General features: G+C 46.6%; 1 protein-coding gene across 1 annotated transcript in view; it reads right to left on the reverse strand.

Annotated features, from left to right (window-relative positions):
- WDR86 (WD repeat domain 86) overlaps positions 1-24,211 on the reverse strand; it is a 292,136-nt gene that overhangs the window by 247,745 nt on the left and 20,180 nt on the right. The window contains exons 2-3 of the mRNA XM_078664348.1: positions 7,580-7,929; positions 6,563-6,704 (exon numbers count right to left, since the gene is read on the reverse strand). Coding sequence (XP_078520474.1) covers positions 6,563-6,704; positions 7,580-7,835 — 398 coding nt within the window. The 5' untranslated portion in view covers positions 7,836-7,929. The remainder of the gene's footprint in view (positions 1-6,562; positions 6,705-7,579; positions 7,930-24,211) is intronic.

Consider the following 24,211-nt stretch of genomic DNA (forward strand, 5'->3'; position numbering starts at 1 on the left):
GCTTTGCTATGTTTTGTTTTGTATGCTATGCTATGTTTTGCTATGCTATTATATGTTTTGTTTTGCTATGCTATGTTTTGTTGTGCTATGCTTTATTATACTTTGTGCTTTGTTTTGTTATGCAATGTTTTGTTATGTTATGCTATGTTTTGTTATGCTATGCTTTGTTGTGTTTTGCTATGTATTGTTGTGTTTTGCTATGTTTTGTTATGCTATGTTTTGTTATGCTATGTTTTATTATGCTTTGTTTTGTTATGCTATGTTTTGTTATGCTATGCTATGTTTTGCTATCCTATGCTTGTTTTTGTTATGCTATGCTATGCTGTGTTTTGTTATGCTATGCTATGTTTTGTTATGCTATGCTGGTGAGGGTGGGTGTGTGAGGGTGTGTGAGGGAGGGTGAGGGGATGTGAGGGTGTGTGAGGGTGAGGGTGTGTGAGGGGGGGTGAGGGCGAAGGGATGTGAGGGTGAGGGGGGGTGAGGGGGTGTGAGGGGGTGTGTGTGTGATGGTGTGTGAGGGAGGGTGAGGGGATGTGAGGGTGTGCGAGGGTGAGGGTGTGTGAGGGTGAGGGTGGGTGAGGGGGTGTGGGGGTGTGAGGGTGTGTGTGGTGTGTGAGGGTGAGGGGATGTGAGAGTGAGCAGGGGTGAGGGTGAGGGTGTGTGGGGGTGAGGGGGTGTAAGGGGGTGAGGGGGTGTGAGGGTGAGGGTGTGTGGATGTAGGGGGTGTGAGGGGGTGAGGGGGTGTGTGGGGGTGAGGGGTGTGGGGTGAGGGGGTGAGGGGGGTGAGGATGTGTGTGAGGGTGAGTGTGTGTGAGGGTGAGGGGGTGAGGGGGTGTGGGGGTGAGGTGGTGTGGGGGTATGAGGGTGTGTGTGAGGGGGTGTGAGGGGGAGGGGGTGTGAGGATAAGGGGGTGTCAGGGTGAGGGTTGTTGTGAGGGGTTGTGGGGGTGAGGGGGGTGAGGGGGTCTAAGGGTGAGAGTGTGTGAGGGTGAGTGGGTGTGAGTGTGAGGGTGAGGCGCGTACTTGTGCTGGTTTTCTTCTGGGATTAAGCCTCTCTTCATTCAGATGCTGCCTGTGAGCCTGCTTTCGGCCTTGCCTAACGGGAGGGGCCTTGCTGTGTCTGAAGGTGACAATGGTAGTTCTTGAACCCTCAGGAACCCTGTGGGTTCCGACGTCAACATAATTCAGCACTCGGACCTTTCACCTCACAGACCCCACGCCAGACGCATGCTTTTTTAAACGACTCCAGCTAGATGCCCGCCTAGTTCAGTACCTTAATGCAGGACGAGTTCGTCTTATGTTCGAAATAGACCCTCTCTTGTGCAGAATAACCGCTCACGCTTCTTTAACAAGCGGGGGTTGGTGTGATTCCTTCCCGTAATCACGGGGCTGTCATTGAAAATTGGGTTACTCCCATACAGACAGACCTCGGCAAAGATAACAAGAACCAGCCACTGAAGTGTCTACATTCTGAAACGGCCCACTTCTAACTTGGTATACAGCTACAGCAGAGAAAGAATCGTTAACAAGCTCTTGGCATTTCTGTGGGGAGGGGGGGAGAGAAATGCGAGACAAAGTACAGCCGGCCGTGGGCAGCAACAGCCAGGCCCGGACTGGCCGTTGCAGGCACCGGGCAATCCCCCGGTCGGCCGCATGGGTGGGGGCCGGTTTTGGGCCCCAGGGGGCCGTATTTGTTACAGGGCCGTTTTTTGCAGCATAGCTGCAAAAACAGCCCTGTAACAAATGCGGCCGAAAACCGGCCCTGGCAAAGAGTGCGGTCGCACCCCCAGGGTAGAGGGGGGGCCGGCTGAGCACTTTGCCAGGGCCGATTTCGGTTCCCAGTCCGGCCCTGGCAACAGCAGGGGTGACTAATTAGGGGGAGGAGAAATGCCTGAGCAAATGGCAAGCTTGTGCACGGGCACATAAAAACAAGGGCCTTGGGTAGTTTACCTGAGACCAAACGAAAGGTGGTACGCAACGCCTTCTCCTAAATGCCCCTGACAGTACATCTAACACTCAAAGGGCAGCAAAGCGAAATCAAAACACACGTATTGAAACTGCTCTGGAGTTTCGCCACCACAACAACATCAGCAAAAATAAGCACTCTCACGTGGCGCTAGGGCTCAGCATTCCAAAAGTTGTCATGATAATGTATAAATAACGTCTTTAATTGATGGAGGTCTCTTCACAGCTTGCTTACACAATGCAACCAAACATACAGAAAGCAAAGGTACTATAGAGTTTGAGTTCACATAACCCGCCAGACAAGATGTGATCGCTCTTCAGGTAAAATCACATCAGATAGGCATGTGCAACCCAATCCATCACTATGACGAATGACCACGTGCATTTAAAGTACGCACACGGATACAATTCATCCCCAAAAATACAGCAGGACACAATTCCCACATGAGATCTCTTTCCACGCGAACAGCCCTGCCTTCTAATTCATCCAGCAGTTCAGTTGAGCCAATAACAAACTCCAGGTGAGGACTGCTATCTAAACCAGGGGCAACGTGTTCCAGCAACAGAGTCTGAAAAGGTTTGTTTTTCATCAGCCAAGACAAGGTAAATAGGTCGCTTCTTAGTAAAAGCACAGGGCTGGAGCAGCATTCCAGAATGTCTTCTAGAGGCAGGAGTCCATCACAGCTCAGTAAGAAGTCAGCAAGTAAGTCATATTTTCTGCTGCACGAGGAGTTTGCCTTTTTAAATACATGCTTCTGATGTTTTCCACATGATCAGCGTGTCCATACTTTTAAAGCTCCAGTTGAGACAGCTCTTCTTTTGAAGATCCGTGAACAGAAGCAAGCAAGGAATCTGACTCGGAAAGTCTGGACGTTATCCCTTGAGTGACGCTGGGGAGGTAGCCGGCTGGACACAGCCAGAAAGGTAGAAATACTAAACATCAGCCCGTACATTTCAGTGAGTTGCAGACTCCTGTGTGTAGAACAGTGTGAGCAGCGCTCAGGCTTTGGTGCAGTTCACCAAAACTTCCACTGAGTCTAACTCTGTTGACGAGGGGTAACTATTACCAACTACAAAACTGCTGCCATTTACACCCTTAGTATTTAACCATAAAAAAGAGCAGGCGATCAGAAGGGCTGTACATTTTATTTGGTTTACGGCTCATGAATGTTTTTAAAGTCACCTGATCATGAAACGCTAAGCAGTACTGTACAATGGGCAAATAAGTTAAAAAGTTGAAACTGCATTCTTACTTTAGAGGTTTTGATTCGTTTATGCTGGAAGCAAGGAGCACGGCGAGCAGGGAGGGGCTGGAGAGGTGAGGGCACAGAGAAAAACAAGCAAACAAATCCCCCCGGCCCTCACTTACCTACCTCCGGCCACAGAAACGCTGGAGCACGCACACCGCAAGTCGGCCTGGAGCGCGCCTCGGAAGAGACGCGGGAGGACCGGAGCGTGACGCCGTGAACGTGCACGTTGGCGTTCCCGCGCGTTCACAGACCTGAGTCGGCTCGTGCCCAGGTCTGGAGCGGCTCGTGCACAGCTCTGACTCCCTTGGGACATAGCAAGGCGGCTATAAGTCTCGTTGGCGGCAGCGCTTCGCGCTGCAACGCCAGCGAGACCTAAAAATGAGAAGAGATTTCATGAAATAGCATCAAATAAAAACGCAACGACATTCAGGCCAGATGCTGGCACTATATCGCCCCAATAATACAGCAAAACACACAAAAATGAAGCAGCCATGAATATAAAGTGCATACTGGAAATTAGAAACACATTACCATAAATAAGATAAAAACAGAACAGAAGGCCGGGGACATACAGTAAAACGCATAAGTCATTTAAAACATTAAAGATTGCCTGAGCTGTAAAACACGGGTGAAGAAGGTGACAACCTAAAGGCAAACCTTGGGGTTCGGTAGCGACTGTAAATACAGAAATTGAGGTACCTCTCAATGGGGGGACAGAAACATCTAGCATAACTGTTATAGAACCTGCAAAAGAAGCTGAAGTGGGTAAGAGTGTGCAAAGAACGCTCATCACAGGGACAGATTAGGATTTCCCATGGGTTGAACTAGCCCAGAGGAAAAAAAAGTTGGCACCTGATCAGTCCTAACCTGAACCTGGTGAGGAGGGCCCTGTCCCTTCCACCCTGGCCAAATAAGATTACATGCCGAGGGTGGTTTGTACCAATACATACTCTCTGTTTGCAGGTTTCTGCAATTCAAGGGCCTCCCTTTCCTTGGAAAGGTGTTCCCATATAAGCCTCTTTGAGCCATTTTTTGTCCTTTGCCATAAGTTGACCAGGCGAGGTAAATATATCTAGTCTACCCAACCTGTCGCACGTATCCTTGAAAGTGGCGGCTGGCGAGTGGACAGAGTGGTGGTGGGGAATGGGGACTGGGGGAGACAAGTAAAAAAAACAATTACCTGCTCGCCGCATCGTGCTCTTCGCTTCTCCAGACACAGGCTTCCAGAGTGCAATGCTGCCAATCCTGATGCTGCTTTCATTCTGCTGAAAGAAGCATCAGGATTAACCTAAGCACCGATAGTTTTCGCTCCTACGCAGGCTGGGAGCCTCTGCCAGCTCTTTCCAACCCAGCAATGCAGCTGGTGTTGGAGAGAGCTTCACTGTGCATGTGGGTTTGGCTGGCCTGAGACAGCTGGGCAAACCCACATGCGCAGTGAAGACAGTGCCCAACACTCCCCCTCCAGTCTGTCACAATACTGGCCCCGACCCCAAGCATCGGCTTCTAGAGAAAAATAAAACGATAATAAACAAGAGTTTATAATCATTTTATTTTTAATTTTTTCGGCTGCTGGGAGGTGAGGGCGACGCTCCACCGCCAATGTGGAAGAGCCGCTGCTGATCCTTGACATACCCGAGTCGTGGAATACGAAGGTCCATATTACAGCCAAGACATTCTGAAATGATGTCCCTATTCAGCGAGGCCTCCTGATTGCATCAGATGGAGCATCATAGCATCAGGGGGTCCAGTTAAATGAAATCACCACAAACTGCAGACCTAGTTCTTCATGGATAGCATAGCTAGGTGACCCAGGTGACATGCCAAGTAATCATCTACAAATCCTCTTCTACTCGGCTTGAAGGCCTTTAATAACTTTATACCCCCACAAACCAGCACCTAAGTGAGGGTCGGAGCACATTTCTTGGGGTAAATCTCTGCAAGGGCTGTCAATGACTTGCTGCCTATTTTGGACACCACAGTACAAAAGGGGGTGGTGATGGACGGAGCATCTGAACCAATCAAACACTCACACCCAGTCAACAGATCTGGGTTTAATCCATCACCGATCTTTAGCCCATTCTGCCACCCCAGTTCAGACATAGCCATATGTAAATCAGTCTGACCCTGTGCCTCATGGGAACAGTCCAGCCCGAACTGTCAAGCCATGCCTTCCCTGGACCGGAAACAAGCTTCCTAGGACAGGTTTCTGGCATTTCAACCGTCTTCAGCCAGGCTTGCTTGAATCCAGTGGCAAAGTGAGCAAGGGACCCATGTCTGAGCATACCCAGCCAACTTATGGCGAACAAAGCGGTACAAAAGGGGGTGGTGATGGACGGAGCATCTGAACCAATCAAGCACTCACACCCAGTCAACAGATCTGGGTTTAATCCATCACCGTTCTTTAGCCCACTCTGCCACCCCAGTTCAGACATGGCCATATGTAAATGCCATTTTCAAAACTGAAGCAATGTATCCCTTGCACATTTGGGGATTGATTGTTATTAACTGGACCTCAAATTGCGTAATCAATTGGCATGACAGTATCAAGTCATCTTCAAATTGCGATATAATTGTTCCAAACAAACGGCAGCTAGTAGAGACAGCTAATCTTTCCACTAGTGCTTCTTCACCACTAAACATGAATTAAAACAAATTAAAACAACGTAATTTCACATGGCGCCCTGATATTATTATAACTAGACAATAGAAAGAGTAGAGAACATCAATTTTAAAGATGACCATCAAGCTCTTCTTCAGTGTTCAACCCTATAGGTATATTTCTATTCACGTAGAGTATATATCGTGATTCAAGCCTCCTTAGTCCCTGTTCTCTGTTGCCATCCCTGATATTGCTGGGCACGGAGTTAATCACAAAGTAAATGAGATCGGTATCATTATCGTTGTGCACCTATTCAAAATATCTTCCCACAGGATGACAGTGGTCTTTGTTTTTTATATTTTTTATAGCCCTGACATGATGGAGGATCCTCATGTGAACTTTCAAGACCATGCTTCCTACATATATTTTGGAGCATGTACATCTAAATACGTACACAACAAACTAAATATATAGGTAGGAATTCTTCAGATTTTTTACCATTAACAGCTTTGCATCCGGTTTACGAATCTTCACGTAACTTTACAGACCTATTCCTTTTTCTGTATTGTAGTATATATATATATTGCTATATTGTTTAAGTATAGTGATGTTCGATATTTTGGCCACAATATTGTGGCAGATTTGTCTTTTTGTCCTCTTTATGCTGACATACAACACGGCGGGGTAAGTGCGTTAATTATGTTTCTAAACATGCATGCAGCTGTGAAAGACGCTCTAGTGCTACCCACCTGTTCACTATTGATGTGTGCCCCCTGTAAACTTCTAAGCACTGGCCTGTCGTCACGTCCCACTTCCTGACAGTGTGATCGGCACTGCATGTGAAAGCCACCTCGTTCTCCAAGTGACAGAAGGTGATGTAGCTTCCATGGCCTGGGAACAAACGAGTCCAGACAAAGAAACAATTTGTTATAAAGGATTGGACAGCAACGCATCACATTTGTAATTCAGGCTTAATTAGTACCTTGGTTAATATGTTACGTTTTATTTTATTGGATTGTTATATAATTGTTTCTAATTATTATATGAGGTATAGGATAAACAGTAGCTGACATTTTGGATTATATGAAGCATGCCAGCTGCCCAAAAGTCGTATGTCAGTATAACGCCATTTAACTGCCAGCCTTCAAAAATACTGTGGCCATTTTATCAGCTACCTCTACATCATAAAGCTAAATATATAGCCCTCTTATTTAGATTCCTCTTGCGATCTAGTGGTTAGGGCGATAGAGAGGATGTGATATCTTTGTTGTTTGATATTTCAACAGCGCCATTTAGTGGTAGACCTTCAATCCGGTCTTCTCCACCATAAATAATCCACTCAATATTTGTCCAAAAACATGTTACCCTTTATAGAGCTGAAAATGAAAGATTCCTTTTCCCATCTCATCCGGCATGCCATAACCTACCTAGTCCTGTCACAGGACACAGGAGGCAGTCCTTGCTAGGAGGACTTTTTACACAATTATGCATGATTAGTGCTCAATTTCAGTGAGTGGTTACGGGTGGCCAACACCTGCACTGTTTTATGGAGACCAGGATTTATTTCTCATCGTCAGACTTTGGCCCAGAGCAATAGAGAAAAAAGGCAGAAATGGGAGAAAGAGGCAGGAAAACATAGAATAACAGTGCCAAAGGAAGAATGCATGCATAAAAAGAGAACCTTCGTGAGTAGGATTAAAAATATTGATATTACTAGTAGCTTTCAGTTCAATAAGGAAGAAGTGTGACAGTAGGTGGTGCCATACCTTGCAGGAGCCTACAGCTCTGACTGTCTGATGTCCTCCACAGTCTCGCTGTGCAGTCCTCGCTGGCAGTCAACAGGTGGTGCCCGTCCGGGCTCAGGCTCAGCCAGTTGATGCCTCCACGGTGGTCGGAGCACACTTTGAGAAGGGGGGAGCGGGTAGAGTGACAGGTGGAGCCGCCGCTCCCCATCCTCCGGGGCCCGGCATGAGCAGCGGCAGGAGAAGGAGAAAAATGGGCTGAGGATGGAGGTGGATGCATGAGACGAGAGCAGAGCTACCCACAGGAGCACTGAGGATTTGGACCACAATCACTTCTTCTTACCATTTGCACTGGGACATCACATCTGCTGTGTCTGCAACATACAAGAAATGGTGAAGAAAATCAGCTTTGGCAACCATCAGCAGCACCACAGAACACTGTGGAAATAACCTCTATCTACCTCATCAACAATATTCATTGATGAACCAAACCATGATTTAGACCAGTAGCAGGGTTTTGGGCACTGGGAGGAAAGGAAGTAATTGAATAGGCCTAGTCTCTCACTAGTCTCATGGGCTTGATGGATCCTGCTATGCTGAGGGTGAGCTGAGCAATAGAAGAGGTGGCTATTTATTAGAGGGATGACGGTAATGCGTTAGGAAAGTTTAAAGAGGATTCCCCACCCTGGAGTGTGCTGCACCTTTGGCCTGTGATCCTCATGGTTTAATGGTATAGAATAAGGACTTGAGGTAGGCATCTGCAGCAGGGATTTAGGAGAAATACAGATAACATAATAGTCCATTAAAATATTCAGCACTTTATAAACTTTGCAGCATAGAAATACTATGAACCAGGGGTTAAAAACACACATTTTCAAACCATATACCTAAGGGTAAAATTGTTGTAGCAGCCAATCACACAATAACTATGTTTTCAATGTACTCAGTCCTACACTAATAGGCAAGGCTTGTTGATGCACATTTTTGCCCATTCGTTAGGGAGGAGATTTACTGGGCTTTTATGTAGAACTTGAGACCCCTGCAGTGGCAAGAGGCAGATGAGAACGACTGTACAGCAGTGTTGCAGACTGTGACTTAGAGTGAATCCCGCCCTGTTAAGAGTAGTCAGCTAGTAACCATTGGAATAATGATGGATTGATCAGTCTGAACACACAAGCCAGCCATTAGGAACTGCTGGTGAGGAAAAGGAAATCATAAAGCTTAGGGCCTGGGTATGATGCCCGCACTGCCAAAGGTCACCGCCGCCCGCCCGCCAGGTTACAAATATTTTTGTAGTCTGGAGGTCTAGTGGGCGATCCTTTGGCGTTCCTACAGCAGTGCCTTTCAAAAAGACACCACAATGGGAAAGTCAAAGGCCGCTCCTGCACGGCATGGACTGTTAAGTCCATGCCAAGCAGGAACAGGAGGTGCATGCACACAGGGGGGCACAACATGTGCCCCCGAATGTATCCCCAGGGGGACCTCTCTTCTCACTGTGTGCTTACCGCCATAAAAAGTGAGACTGGGAGGAAACTTGTAAAATGCTCGGTGGTGCCGCAGCGGCACCACAAAGCATATTGCAGCCTCAGGACCATCGCGCCACCACCAGGGACCATGGTCAGAACCCGCCAAACTCGTAATTAGGCCCTTAGTTTCTAGTGATGTGCTCAGGCTGCAGGTAGGGTGTGCAAGGCAGTATACACAGCAGTGCATGATGTATGGGGGAACCTGGTGGGTTTTGGATAATTTGACAAATGCAGGATCAGTGGCTGTTAGACCTGGTACCGTTGGCGTGAGTCTCCCTTCCATTTGTCACTGATTGCTCCTCTGTTTTTTATATGTTTTGCTGGTTTAGATGATTTGGGCACTGTGCCACTGCTATTCAGTGCCACAATGCAAGTGCTCCCTATCGGAAATCCATGTATTGATTAGTGACTCCATGATTGGCTTATTTGATTTACTTGTCAGACCCTAGTACAGTGCACCATGTGTGCCCAGGGCCTGTAAATCAAATGCTGCTGGTGGGGTTGCAGCAATGGTTGTGCCACCCAAAGGAGCAGCTTGTAAAGTGTGTCTCAGGCCTGCCATTGCAGAGCCTGTGTGCAGTCTTTGACTGACATGTCGACTTGGCAAGTGCACCCACTTGCCAGTCCCTAATCCTTCACTTTTCTACATATCACACACTCCTAAGGTAGGTCGTAGGGCAGGGTGCAGTGTATGTAAAAGATAGGTCATGCCCTGATGTGTGTGGCATGACCTGATAGTGGATTACAGCCTATTTCGTTTTTCACTATTGCAAGGCTACCTGTCCCCATAGGCCAGAATGGGCAGTTTGATTATAACATCTTATAATCCTAACTGACCCAGGGACCATGGTAGAAATTTGAGTTTAGCATGCCTGAACTCAGAATGATAAAATACATCTTTTAGTTAAGTTGGTTTTAACATTCTGTGTTTGAAAATACCACTTTTAGAAAGTAGGTATTTTCTTGCCTAACCATCCAGCCTGCCTCTGCTAGCTTGTGTATTGTATGTCTGGGTTTGTGAGTGACAGGGGCTGGGGGGATCCAGGAGACAGTATGAGTCAGCACAGGGCTGAATAGACCTATCTGCATGTAGAGTGGTGGGGGAGTAGCACCTGGGCTTGAATAGGGCTGTGCCTGCCTTCCACAATGCTGGCTCCACCACCTGTGGTGCGTCTGATGACCCTGGCCCACACTGACAAAGGAAGGTGTGCACTGGCAGAATGCACCCAGAACTGGTTTGGACTAGGTACAGGACCCTCTGCCTTCAAAGAACAAAGAGAATAGTAGTATAAGTATGGGGGCCTAGACCCCAAGACTTTAGATCACTTCTGGAACAACAGGCCAAATATTTGCCAAGGAGAAGAACCAAGTAAGCTGCAGGAGTTTGGACTGCCCATCTGCCAGTGTGCTGTTTGCTGGGTTGGCCTGCAATGGAGTCTTCATTGCCAAGGAAAGGGGGAAGAACTTTTAAGGAACTTTCATCATCTTGCAGAATATTTCTCCAAGGGCTTGAACTTGTGCTGCCTCCTGCTGAAGTCTCAGGGCTACAAGACTTCACCACCAGCTCCCCTCTGAATTTCCTTGCTGGGAATTCTGTCTGCAGAAGCCTGCATGTCACTGGGAGCTGGAAGCACGACTCAACAAGAAGAAGCGTGTCGCCATCGCAGCTGTTGCCGTCGCATCGCCGGAGAAGCGTGTCGCCGCCACAAAGGCCGCCGCCGCATCACTAGAGAAGCGTGTCTTCGATGCAGCTGTTTGCTGTCGCATCACCGGAGAAGCGTGTCACCACCACAAGGGTTGCCGTCGCATCACCGGAGAAGCGTGTCGCAGGGCCTGTTGTGGCTCCAAAGTTACAGAGTTCGCCGCACAGCCATCGGGCTTGCACGCATCACCTTCACGTCATCGCATCACATTAAGGGCGCCATCTTATTGCATCAGATTGTCGCATCGAGGCGCCATCTTGCCACATCGCAACCGGAATGCAGTTCAAGAATCAAAACATCACCTCCTCTCTGGTAAGGAACAGACGCATCCCCTACTCTGCGCAAGCATTGAGGCGTGACGCATCTCCTCCCCCCGAAGCCAAGAACCGATGCATCACCCTCCCTGAGGACCTTTTGTTTGTTTTGCGTTACACATCCAAGGTACTGTTGTGAGAAACGTGTTGCATTTATCATCAACTTGAACTAAGTTACTTCTACCATCTTTAAGGCTATTTTGAGTACAGTATTGTGGATTTTTGTTGTTTGCGGTCTTGTGTTAAGTCTAGTAAAGATTAATTATTTTTCTAAACTGGTCTGGTGTCCATTTGTAGTGTTTTCACTCTATTACTGTATGTGTTCACAAATGCTTTACACACTGCCTCTGAGATAAGCCTGTCTGCTCGTGACAAGCTACCAAGGGGGTGAGCAGGGGTTATTTTAGAAGTGTACCCCCCTTACCTTGACTAGAAGCAAGGGTCCCTATTTGGTCAAAGGTACCTACCTCTGCCAACTAGAGAACCCCAGTTTTAACAGTGGCCATCATCTTGGTACCGTCCCAGCCACTTTCACTCCTCTGGACAGACTTATGCACTCTTGGCGCAGGCAAGGAAGGCATTCAGTCCTTCAGAGGAGATGCACCTTTTTCAGCCCTGTCAAGGCCCCATTTTCAGTTCAAGGCACCATAGCTTGTCCATTGATATTAGTGTTAAACTAAATAAGCTTCTTGCATGGAATTTTCTGGGTGATCCAGTGACATCAGGGGAGATCACCTAACATCAAACACAAATCAGAACTGACTGACCTACCTTCTTTCTTTCTTTCTATTTTGGATTTCATCCTGTTTGAAACCAAGACCCAATATTGTCTTGCTATCAGCCAAGGGACCTTTCCACAGGACCCTGTGCCATCCTCCCTAAATGGAAACAAGAGCAGTATATGACCACTGGCACTCTCTCTTTAGTGCATGGGTCAACTTCTGGACTCCACTTAGTTATGCCTATACTCAACAGAAGTGAACATTAAGTGCGGGGCAAACTTCCCTATGAGTGTGACGTGCCCAAGTTCAGAGGTAAAGTATATGGAGCTTTCTGGGATACTGGTAGAGCTGCGGGTTTCCTAAATCCATTTGTGTACAAAACAAATCTGGGAACATAAACTGATAGAGGAAAATCTCCCTCTTCCCCTTGTAACTGACATCTACAGAATCTCTGGGTCTCTCATAGGTGGAGCAACCCTTCATGAAAATGAAGGGATGTTTTGTAAACCCACAGACCACCTGGAGATCAGTCCCTCTAATGCAGGTTAGTATCTAAGACGTGTAGTGTTGTGTGAGTTTGAATGACGGAATCTTTGTGACTCCTGATGGACTCCGTAGAACTGTGATGTAAGCATTAGTATGTAGTTAAGTGAATGCAGGTTTAGAATGTTGAGTTCGTGGTTACACGCAGAAGAATAAAGATGTGTTATACTAAGTTCCGTGTGTGGTGTAGTCATTGGAGAGTACCCGGGCTGGGGAGGACGCTACAACTGGTAACAAGATAGAGTCTAAGTAACCCGAAGATCAACAGTGCTCTCCTAGAGTGGTTGCTGTGGTCCCCCAAACTGGTTGTGCATGCCATGTGTGCCTCCGTCAAAGTGTGGAAACAATGTTTGTTGAATGTGGAATCAAAGTGCAGCCCCAGTCCGTGTAAAGCATTTGAAGAAACTGAAAGCTTCACTAAGACGTGTATTCATCTTTGGCCGAAAACCTGCTTGGGAGGCTGCAAAGAGAGGTACAGCGCTACTACACAAGCTAAAACTGTACATCATACGAAGAGATAACGCTATAGGCCAGTGGTCTTCAAACTGTGGGTCACGCCCCCCTGGGGGGGGCGCAGAGTCATCTCAAGGGGGGCGCCAGTCCACATCACCCCAGTGGCAAGCAGAAGCCCCAGAACGCACTCACTAGTGGTTTTAATTGGTGCAGTTTGTAACATGTTTCTGTCATTGTGCACTTTCGGCCTTACTTTTAAAGGCAGGTGGGCTTTTTCTGAGAATAGCTTGGACTCGTGTAAGGAACAGCCTTGGAAATTCATAAGGTAGCAAAGAGCTGCCCAGGGTCACAGAGCACCTGTCCCTCACTTTGATTTGAAGGTGGCACATTGCCTGTGGATGTTTTACAATTCCAGCAAGGGGTTCTGTTGAATATTAGTAATGCATGCGTGTTTAGTATTTCAGTTTCATTAGCCAGCATGTGGTAGGTGAATTTTTTTTTTGTTCGACCATTTGCCACCATCGGAGGATGTTGCTGTAAATGACACCGAGGACCATGTTTTGGAGAGTCTTTTCAGGCCCCAGGAAGATTTACTCCTCTCTGGCGGAGGCCGCAGCCGGGTTAGAAATAATCATTTTCACCTCTACCATGTTTTGGAGGGCAGCATACAGACTTGTTTCCCAGGCAAGCATCTGTCTTTTAAAGGTGGCCACTTGTGGGTCCTTCAGTGGGCTTCGTTACTATCTGCTGTGTTGTTCTTTTAAGCAGACAATTGGGTTCCCACCTTTCCCAGGGAGAAATAATGGTGATATTTTCAGGTTTCGAAATTCTGCAAAGGCCTGAACACGATACCTAAATAGAACTTTACATATACTCATCTGTATACATTTTTACCATTGCTTTTTAGCCTGTTTTAACTTTTATTATCAGTCAGGTATTATTAAGAGAGCTCCAGAACGCATTTCAAAGTGCATTCTTCTTATAATTACTGTTTAAAGTATGTGCACATAAGGGGAAGAAGTACTGGTGTCTGGCAGTTCTCCTAATTTTTGCTTTGGCCGGGTCATTAGGGGGTATTAGGTTGTTGACCTTCCATTGCAAATGTTTTTTAACAGTTTCTAGAACTGTTTAATGCTTCTCATTGCTTAAAAGTGTGCAATTTCTGATATCTACCGCCTTCGATGCCCTTCATTGCTTGTTTTTGGTCATGGGCAAGTCTTACTTCAAGTGTTGTACATTTGGTAATTGAATGTCACTCCTAAGCACACTGAAACCATGACAATGTGACTCATAAGCAGTCTAAAAACTTGACAACTATGGTCTGGGTGTAAATTTGGTGGGATTTCAGAATAGGACGTTGTAAGTACAGATTAGACTGGTGCTTTGCAGAGAAAATCTGAATGGGGCTTTGGTAAGGGGACTTGGATGGGGTTTTTGCCCAGTGGAATTCCCAATATACTGCTGATTTAGTTAGCCTTCTTACTCTTGTCTTGAGCTACCCTTTCGTATGTTTGAGGGGGGCGTGACCCCCAAACATTTTGCTCAGGGGGGCTTAACAGAACAAAGTTTGAAGACCACTGCTATAGGCAGATGCAACCAGGTCTTAAAAGAGCAGCAAAGTGCAAATTAACACTACAAACAGAACAACCAGATATCAACCAGCACAAAGAGACACCTAAAGGCAAAGTGATACAAGAAACAGTCATATGCTTACCAGTACTGATTAACAAGCTGGGCTCGTCATAACGGCCGCGCCACTCCTCTGTGTGGCGAATTCCATGCCTGTGCGGATGTTTTACGGGAGTGGGCAGAGTCATGACGAGCCCAGCTCGTCATAAGCACAGCTGCACTGTGCCTCATGACGAGCTGGGCTTGTCATGAGTGCCGCGGCACCGTACGCGGCTCCCCTCCCGCGCACTGCGTGGAAATTACCCCCACGGTGAAGGGATTAAAGAGGGTTATCATGCCAAGGCACTGGAGGGGGTGACCCCAGAGGGAGCACCTGCTTGCAGAGCCATCCATACCCAAAGCAGTACCCTATCAAAGCTACCTAGTGGGGCTCAGAACAACTTCAAAGGCCTCTGAAGTTCAGAAATTTCCGCGTAAAAAACCCTCACCAGAGCTCAGGAGTGTCTCTGTATATCTTTTGTGGTGTGACGCGTTTCCAATCCCAGTGTTCAATCAGGGATTTTCATCAGGACTACATGCATGGTGTACCCTGAGTTCTTAGGGACAACTTTTAGTGCTTCTTGTGGATAAAAAATTGTCTTGTGTCCAGGACAAATTGTTTATTGGATGGAGACTGTTGCAGAAAGAGGTTTTCTGTCGATCCACCTTGTGTTTCTACAGTTATTTTATACTGAGCTAATACTACGTGTAACTGCAACTTAGTTGCATGAGCGCCCGAAGGAGCTACTTTCCCAGTCTGACTTTTTCACTAGGTAGGGGCCATAGATTTGGAAGTGTCCTGCCGCCCGTGTATAAGAATTCCGCTTTGAGAAAATCCAGCTGTCTCCTGAGAGGAGCTCTTAGGGCATCATTACGATGCCGGTGGGACCGCCACCGACAAGCCATCAGTGGCAGTCGCACCAACAGACAGCCCTTCTGCGCGACTGCCATATTACAATGCAGGGGGTCGGACCCTTGACTGTCGGGGGACAGACCACTGCCTCCGACAGGATATACTGATCCCAATGGAGCAGCGTTCGGAATCGTCATCCTGAATGAGGAAGTGCCTGCGCAGGTACTGCCGTCAGGATTACGAAGTCCATTTTCGATAGCCCTTTCATGGCAGTCCAACCACCATGAAAAGGCTGTTGGAAAGAGTACTTTGGGGCCCAAAGCAGGGCACCCGTCTTCGGTGGGCCACTGCTAAGTGATCTGGGAGGCACTTCTAGTGCCACCCACACATCCCTACACCATGTGCCAGCACCATGTGGTGCCTGGCACATGGTGCATGGATGTACACAAAGTGCCTTTTTCTATTGTGGCTTGTGCTGCAGACCATTTTCTGAGCTGCAGCACAAGCCACAGTACAAAAAGGCAGTTTCCGAAGACATACACGGCGGTCTTATAGCAATATGGCGAGTGGGACTGCCAAAAACTTGTTGGCCGGTCTCATTCCCGCTGCAATGGTGGTCGGTCTTCCGACCAACCGCCATCGTAATTAGGCCCTTAGTCTGGAGCGAGTTCTCATGACTAACAGAGCTGAAGAGCATGCTGATCGACAAGTTGCTAACATGGAAGCCGGAGGTGCCCAAACTGAGTCAGTTATGAATGTGAAAGTAAGCCAAAGCACAAGGCCGAGGGACACAGACTGTATTCTCCACAGAAAAAGAAGTTGTGCTTCTGGTGTGAATTTTCGTTTTCACATGTAAATGTCCCGCCATTGGGCATCTGCAAAGGCTGTATAAAGGAGAACCATCTTGTAACAGTTTGGAAGGCTCAGGAAAAAGTATGTACATGTACATCATGGCGTGAAGACAAAATGGCCGACCAAACGTTCCAGAAGCGATGCTCAACGCATGCCTATATGGCCAAGCGACCCCATCAGCTGAGGCAATTTAAATCTTCAAAAAACAGTTCTTCCGTGTCAATGTGGAGTAAAAGGGAAGAAGATGATTGTGCCATGTCGATGTTAACCTCAGAGAAACGTAAGCATGCTGGACTGGCTGCATATGAGGAAAAATACTGGTCCAAGAGAAGTTGACATGACAAAGCACCAAAGTCATTCATTCAAACATTGTCCGAAAATCACAATAAAAGTTAGTGGTTGTTCAATACCTTTCATTATTGATAGTGATGCATCAATAAAATATTATGTCTGTGGAGAAATATAATGAAGTGTCTCCATTGCCCAGACTTACGCAATTGAAAACTAAAGTATATATGTGGCTGCATCGACGCCACTGAAAAGCCATGTTCATTTGTAGCAATGATGAAGCATAAGAAAACAAAAGTGCAAGCACCCATTCATGTACCTCAAGATATGGCATCAAGCACCTGTTTACTCAGCTTCATCACAGCTGCTGATATGGGTCTGATATCCGTGAACTATAACATGAATGCTCATCACGAAATAGTAACTGATTACCCTTCATTGTTTCATGGGTTGGGATAACTCAAGACTATGAAAGTCTTACACATTAATGAGGACGTTTGTACCATTGCTCAAACACACAGACGAATTTTCTATCACTTACTGGAAACTGTTGAAAAAGAACTTGAATCCTTACTCAAACACAATGTCATTGAGTGGTCCACTGGTCGAACTCCATGGATTTCTCTCATAGAGGTAGCCCAAAAGGACAGCGAAACAGCTGTACGCATCTGGGTGGATGTGCGTCAAGCGAACAGGGCAATTGAAAAAGAACCACCAGGTCCGCACATTGCCAACATGATAACACAATTGAATGGTGCAAAGGTATTCTATTGCCTGGATCTGAATAAAGGATATCATCAGTTGGAATTTGAGGCGAATTGCTGGTACAATACAACTATTTTCTACGCTGTTGCTCAGTTTCGATACAAAAGACTAAGGGGCTGATTATGACTTTGGCGCAGTTATGCCGGCTCTCTTCTGGGACGGCTGTGCCAAACCCGCGCAAGGCCCGCCCGACTGATTAGGAGTTGAACTCGTGCAGGCGGACTTTGCCACGGCAGTGCCCTGAAAAAGGGCACTGCAATGGCGTACAGCAAAAAGTTTACATCACGGCATGGACTGTGAAGTCCATGTCATGCTGGATCTGGGGTTGCAAGAAGACAGGGGGACACATGTTGTGATCCCCGAATGCACCCCTACAGCAGGGAGCATGGTGGCCCTGTAGGGCCCCTTTTGTTCAACCACCGCCAGCCGTTTCGTTGCGGGCTCACTGCCATGAAAAGGCTGGTGGTGAGAGGTACTCGTAATACGCTCTGTGGGGTTGCCCCAGTCCCGCTCAACATATTGCATTTCCCCTCTGCCACACCGCCGCCAGGGAACGGCGGTTTCCTGGCATAGCTGGCGGTCCACTGCCGGAACGACTCAGAGAGTCATAATCTGGTGGATGGAACATCGCCACCGCGTGTCTGGCGGACCATGGATCGCCAGACTCATAATAAGGCCCTAAGTTTTGGTGTGTCATCAACTGTGGAGCTATTCCAAGATGTCATTCAATGTATCATACAGCCTGTAATGAATGCTTTCAATTATAGTGATAACATATTGGTTTCCAGAGTTATACAGAAGGAGCATAACAAAGCTCTCAAGCAAATGTGTCAGATGCTTGCTGACGCGGTTTAACTTTGAGTGACTAGAAATGCAGGCTCCATAAGATAAAGTTAAAATCCTTTGGCCACATCTTTTCTGATAGAAGTATGAAACCCGGTCCACCTAAAGTGCAAGGCTGTCAACTGCCAATGCCCCACAAGATGTTTCCATGTTACGTTCATTCCTTGGCATGGCCCCCTATTGATCTGGATGCGTACAGGACTTTGCCAATGTCAGTGCCCCATTAGGAGACTTGACCAAAAAGAATTTGTTATTTCTTTGGTCACATGAATGTGAGCAATGCTTCCAGAAAATCAAACAAGCTATTGAGATCACTGGTGAAATGGCATACTTTGATCCAAAGCTTCATACTGAGGTTGTTGTTGATGCTAGCCCTGTCGGGTTAGTCACCATCCTTGTACAGTAAACACCCAAATGCTCGAAGACATATTGTTGCATATTCACGCTGAAGTTTGTCACATCCTGAAAAAAAGTTTAACTGTGGTGTGGGTTGTAAACATTTCCATGTATTCTTGTATGGGAGGCCCTTCATGCTTGCAAAAGATCATCAAGCATTGTTGACTATCTTTGGCAATCCAAAGACAAAAATTCCTCCTCGCCTTTAACGTTGGGGTCTGAGATTGCAAGAATACAACTACACCATTGTGCATTGTCCAGGGAAAGATCAGAACCCTGCTGGCTGATTCTCGCGAGAGCCTTTACAATCCCCTGGCATCTAAGATGGCTGAAGATTACATACATTTCATAGAGAAATCAAGAACCCCAGCTGCCATTTTGTTGAAACAAATTGTCAGTACCACAAGTCAAGATAGTGACACGCAGAAACTGAAAGAAATTATTACACATCAGTCAGCACCCTAGACATCTTATCAGAGACAGTGAATATCAGAAGTTTAAAAATGGCAAAGATGAACTGTCTGTTAGTCAGGAAAGTATTATTCTAAGAGGTTCGAGAACTGTCATTCCGGAGAGTCTGCGACAACAGATAATTGCAATGGCCGATGAAGGACATCATGGACTTGTTGCCACTAAACAAGCTCTCCAAGACCGAGTCTGGTATCCACATCTGAACAAGGGAGTTGAAAGAGAATTAATCATCTATGCAACTGCATGTCATCGAAAACCAGCCAACACCCTATAAAATGAGAGGGTATCATGTCCTGATAAGGAAAATTTGTGCGGCTTATCATACTGAGCGGATTGGCAAGGCAGACTGTTCTGCTAAGGAGCTCTTCCTAGTCTACAAAGAAATATCATCTTTGGCATCTACAGGAGAACAGGCTGTGGTTTCAGTGCAATCCTGCAATCAGATAGCTGAATATTTCTATAAAAAGGTGCATGATATCTCCTCTACCTTTCCCGCTGAGGCTAGGACGGGCTCTTTAGGCTCGGAGCCATCCTGGGAGGTTTTCCTAGAAGAACACAGTCTGAGCGCTTTTTCGGTTCCTGGGGAGGAGCTGTTAATCAAAGTGGCCAGAGGGGTAAAATCTGGCTCCCCGCGTGACCCGGCTCCAGCTAAAATTCTAAGAGGAAATATTGAGGTGTTAGTCCCGTATATCAGACACCTTTTAACGATATCATTTGAATCTGGCAGGGTGCCGATAACTTGGAAACAAGCTGTGATGCTTCCTCTTAAGAAAAAATCCCATATCACTATGTCCCAGCTGAGCAACTTACGGCCGATCTCTCTTCTCCCGTATTTTGCTAAGATAGCTGAAAAGCTGGTCAATCAGCAACTCTCGGCACATATTGAGGCTTGCAGGCTTTTACATCCCACACAGGCAGGATTTCGGGCCTGCCACTCTACAGAGTCTACGCTCCTATTTTCCACGGAAGCCTTGCGCAAACACGTGGATGAGGGTCAGTCAGCGGCACTGATTCTTCTGGATCTCAGTGTCGCATTTGACACTGTGGCGCATCACACCCTGCTACAGTTTCTGAGGCAGGGGGGAGTGGCAGGGATGGCATGGAAATGACTGGAATCCTTCCTCCATGAGCGTAGCTTCTGTGTTGAGCAGGGGCCCCACAGGTCAGAGGCTTTTGACCTGAACCAAGTGGTCCCACAGGGCTCAAGTTTCAGCCCCACCCTTTTCAACCTGTACGTGACCCCGGTAGCATCTATCACGGAACAGTATAGGGTGGAGGTTGTAACCTACGCCGACGATACTCAGCTGGTTGTGGCTTTGACGCAGCCGGCTGAACATGCGGCGGGTAGGTTTGTGGCTTGCCTGCAGGATTTGGCTAGCTGGATGGCCAAGAATTGCCTCAGACTTAATGGGGATAAAACGGAGGTGCTCATAGTGGGCAAATCCCCATCAGTCTGACCTCTGCGTGGTGGCCGCAGGACCTAGGGCCCCTGCGGCTCCTAGGGATCAAGTTAAAAACCTTGGCATGTGGATCGACTCTAAAATCTCGTTCGACTACCATGCTAGGCGTGTGGCAGGCACCTGCTTTGGCATTCTTCGCAGTCTGAGGAAAACACTTGACATGCTCCCAGTGTCAGCAAGGAGGTCCCTGGTCCATGCCTTGGTTACCTCCAGGCTGGACTATGGGAATGCCCTCTGTCTGGGAGCAAGTGCGAGGTGTCTCCAGAGACTGCAGTATATACAGAATGCTGCCGCACGCCTGATATTGATGATCCCTAGGAGAAGCTCTGCCAAACAGGCGCTGGGGGCACTGCACTGGCTGCCTATTAAAGAGTGGATCCAGTTTAAGGTCCTGTGTATCAGTCACAAAATTGTTCAGGGGAACGGACCCAGCTTCCTGCACAGCTTGCTAACACCGTATGAGCCTACTAGGCTACCGAGGTCGCAGGGTGCCGCTTTGCTACAGGTCCCCAAGATCAGAAGGGCGAGAATGGGAGGCAGATCATTCTGCTACCTGGCGGCGCGTAGATGGAATACCTTTGTCCTCAGGCTCCGTATGGAGCCTATGGAGTCAGCCTTCCGGAGGGAGCTTAAAACCTTGCTGTTTCCTAGGGTTTAGTTTGTTCTGGGGTCAGTAGTTTGGTTAGGGAGTACTTGGGCCACTGGAAGCGCGGGGACACACTGGCTAGTGTAACCAGGCGCTATATAAGCTCAGTATTATTATTATTATTATTAAACATGTCAGATTTGCCAATGCATCCATGAGAAAGAATTGCCATTGACTTCTTCAGTTCTCTTGACAATGGACATCACCTAACGGTGATCATTGCTGAATACTCTTGTTTTCCATTGATAGAAGATCTCTCATCTATCACTCAAGAACTTATCATTGAGAGATTAGACAGCATCTTCACGACCTAGGGTGTTCCTGCAATCTTAAAATATGACAACTTCCCACCTTTCAACAGTCGAGAATTCAGAGACTTTCTCAGCGATCTTAATGTGAAGCATCAAAAGATCACGCTTCTTGGCCACATGCCAATCACTTTGTTGAACATTTCATGAGTACTCTAAAGAAAACTGTCTAGCGTGCTGCACTAGAAAAGCGTGACCATAAAGCTGTCTTAAATTCCACTCTCCGAGCTTACAGTTTGACTCCTCACTCAACAACAGGTAAAGCCCCTGCACCTTGATGTTTGGGAGAGGCACGATGACCAATTTACATCAATGGGCCAACAGAAGATATTTGGGAAGAAACCCACCTGAATGACTTGGGACGCATGAGGTAAATGAAGACCTCTGTAGACAAGCAACCACTTGCCAAAGACGTTATGTTCACTAGAGGAGAACGAGCGCTTGTTTGCCAGCATAGAATATGAAAGGCTGATGCTCCTTTCGATGCTGAACCAAAGCAAAGAACATATGTTATGTTATGTTAAAGTATTTGTACAGTGCCTGGCTACCCCAGCATCGGGGCATCCCAGCCCTAAAGTTGAAAACAGAGTGAGGAGACAAAGAGAAAAAAAGTAACTGTGGGAGAAAAGCCAGATTTTAACCAGCCTTCTGAAGGTCAGGTGATCAGGGTTGCTACGGGTGCGGAGAGGGAGGGAGTTCCAAAGGGGGGGAACCAACAGCTTGAAGGATCGACCACCCGCTCTGGCCCTCCATATCCGAGGGACTATGGCCAGGTGCAGATCTGCTGAGCGCAGCGCTCGAGTTAGTGCATAGTAAGAACATAAATCACTCAAGATTCTTGGGCCGAAGCCCAAGAGAATCTTATGAGTGATACACAGCGTCGTTTTGAAGCGCACTCTCTGTTCCAGAGGTAGCCAATGTAGGCGGCAGAGGGTATTGGAGACATGACAGTGTTTAGGAAGAGCGAAGCTAGCGCGGGCAGCAGCGTTCTGAACACTCTGCAACCTTCTGATCACAGATTTGTTGGCACCCATAGATAGCACGTTGCAAAAGTCCTATCTGGCTAGGATGGACGATTGGATGATCAGCGTCTGAGTTTGAGAATCAAAGAGACCTAGTATTGGCTTTAGGCCACGCAACAGTGCAAAACATTTCCCTGCAACTGATTTGGCGTGGGCCTCAAAGGTGAGATCGTTATCCATCATTATTCCTAAATTCTTCACCACAGGTTTGGGTATGGGGCAGTCCAAGAGCAGAAGGCTGCTCAACCTCCTGGGAAGTCCAGTACACTACACGTCTCGCATTTCCAACATGTGGCTCATCGCTTGTCAGGCACTGATGTCAATGTAGAGACTGGGTGGGTCTGAAATGACAGTGAAGAACCCCAATGTCGGTCATGGATACTTCTATTGCCAGTCCCCAGTGTCCAAAGACATTGTTGGGACGTGTGATCAGTGCACCACAAAGACTCATTGAAGAGCTATGATTGTGTATGTATTTGTAAAAAATGTTAATTTTTTATTTAACAGAGGGGGAGATGTAGTGTTGTGTGAGTTTGTAATGACGGAACCCTAGTGGCTCCTGATGGACTCTGCAGAACTGTGACGTAAGCATTAGAGCATAGTTAGGTGAATGCAGGTTTAGAATGTTGAGTACGCAGTTACACGCAGACGAATAAAGATGTATTACACTAAGCTCCATGTGTGACATAGTCATTGGCGAGTACCCGGGCTGGGGAGTACCCTACACTCTACCTATGTGATTAACCTCTCTTTCAACCACCACTACCTTGAGGAATCCTTTTCTTCATTTCCACCATCAACACCATCAAATAAACTCTCAGCCTCATAAAGCATATAAAAGGAAGCAGTACTGCAGACCTATATGCAATTAAACACAACAACATTGATAATCAGATGAGCCACCTTGCCTTACAACTTCCATCACTCTAACACAAACTGCATTTTCATAAGTAGTGGTCCTAGAACCCCACTTTCATTATGGCGAATCATGGAACCACGCTAGGTGAACCCTGATTACTCTTCAAATGACTCTACCAAAGCAAAAAGAGAAATATGAACTAATACAATAGCATGTAGCTGGTGGAGTAAGAATCCATCCCACCTTCAACAAACACCAATAGTTCAAGTTCATTCTGTTACCTCAAATATACACAGTGAGAGAAAGCTAAAATTCCGCCTCAATGTACAACAATGTACAAGTGACTATTTCTTCCTCGAGCACACTCCATCCATGAAACCATATTATTGTACATCAGACATACACCATTATGGAAAGCCAATCCTCCCACCAATCTTCACACAAAACATATCAGGGAAATAGAGTCCTTCTACTCCAACAAAAATCATTACGAGAAGCCATTCTATTACTACTAAAATACACCATCAGGGGGATGTAATCTTCCACCTTCCATCATATCAGGGTAAAAGGCTATGGATTTCTGACAACATGTTTCATGAAAGTGCCATTACCTGAAAATAAGGAGGAATAAAATTGAAATAATATAACAACAAGATTAAAATGCAAAACCCGGAAAATACATATCTTTTTGTGCTATAATGCAAAAAATATTAATATTAAAATAATTTAAATCTCTCATAGAGGTTAATTTTGTTGTTTTTTTAAACATATTTTTATTGATTTTCAAATTTCAAAGTTCTATATACATTCGCACAGTGTCATTTACGTATTATGGTTCCATTAACACAACATGCATGTATGAGCATAGGCCAACATGTACACATACTAGTTGGTTCGTATCTGACATTCTGAAAATGAGTCCAAAGGTACCAGCAGAGTCATCGTCATGCCATATAAATAGTCG

Source organism: Lissotriton helveticus, chromosome 10, assembly GCF_964261635.1.
Source record: "Lissotriton helveticus chromosome 10, aLisHel1.1, whole genome shotgun sequence".
In the NCBI taxonomy this organism is placed as follows: Eukaryota; Metazoa; Chordata; class Amphibia; order Caudata; family Salamandridae; genus Lissotriton; species Lissotriton helveticus.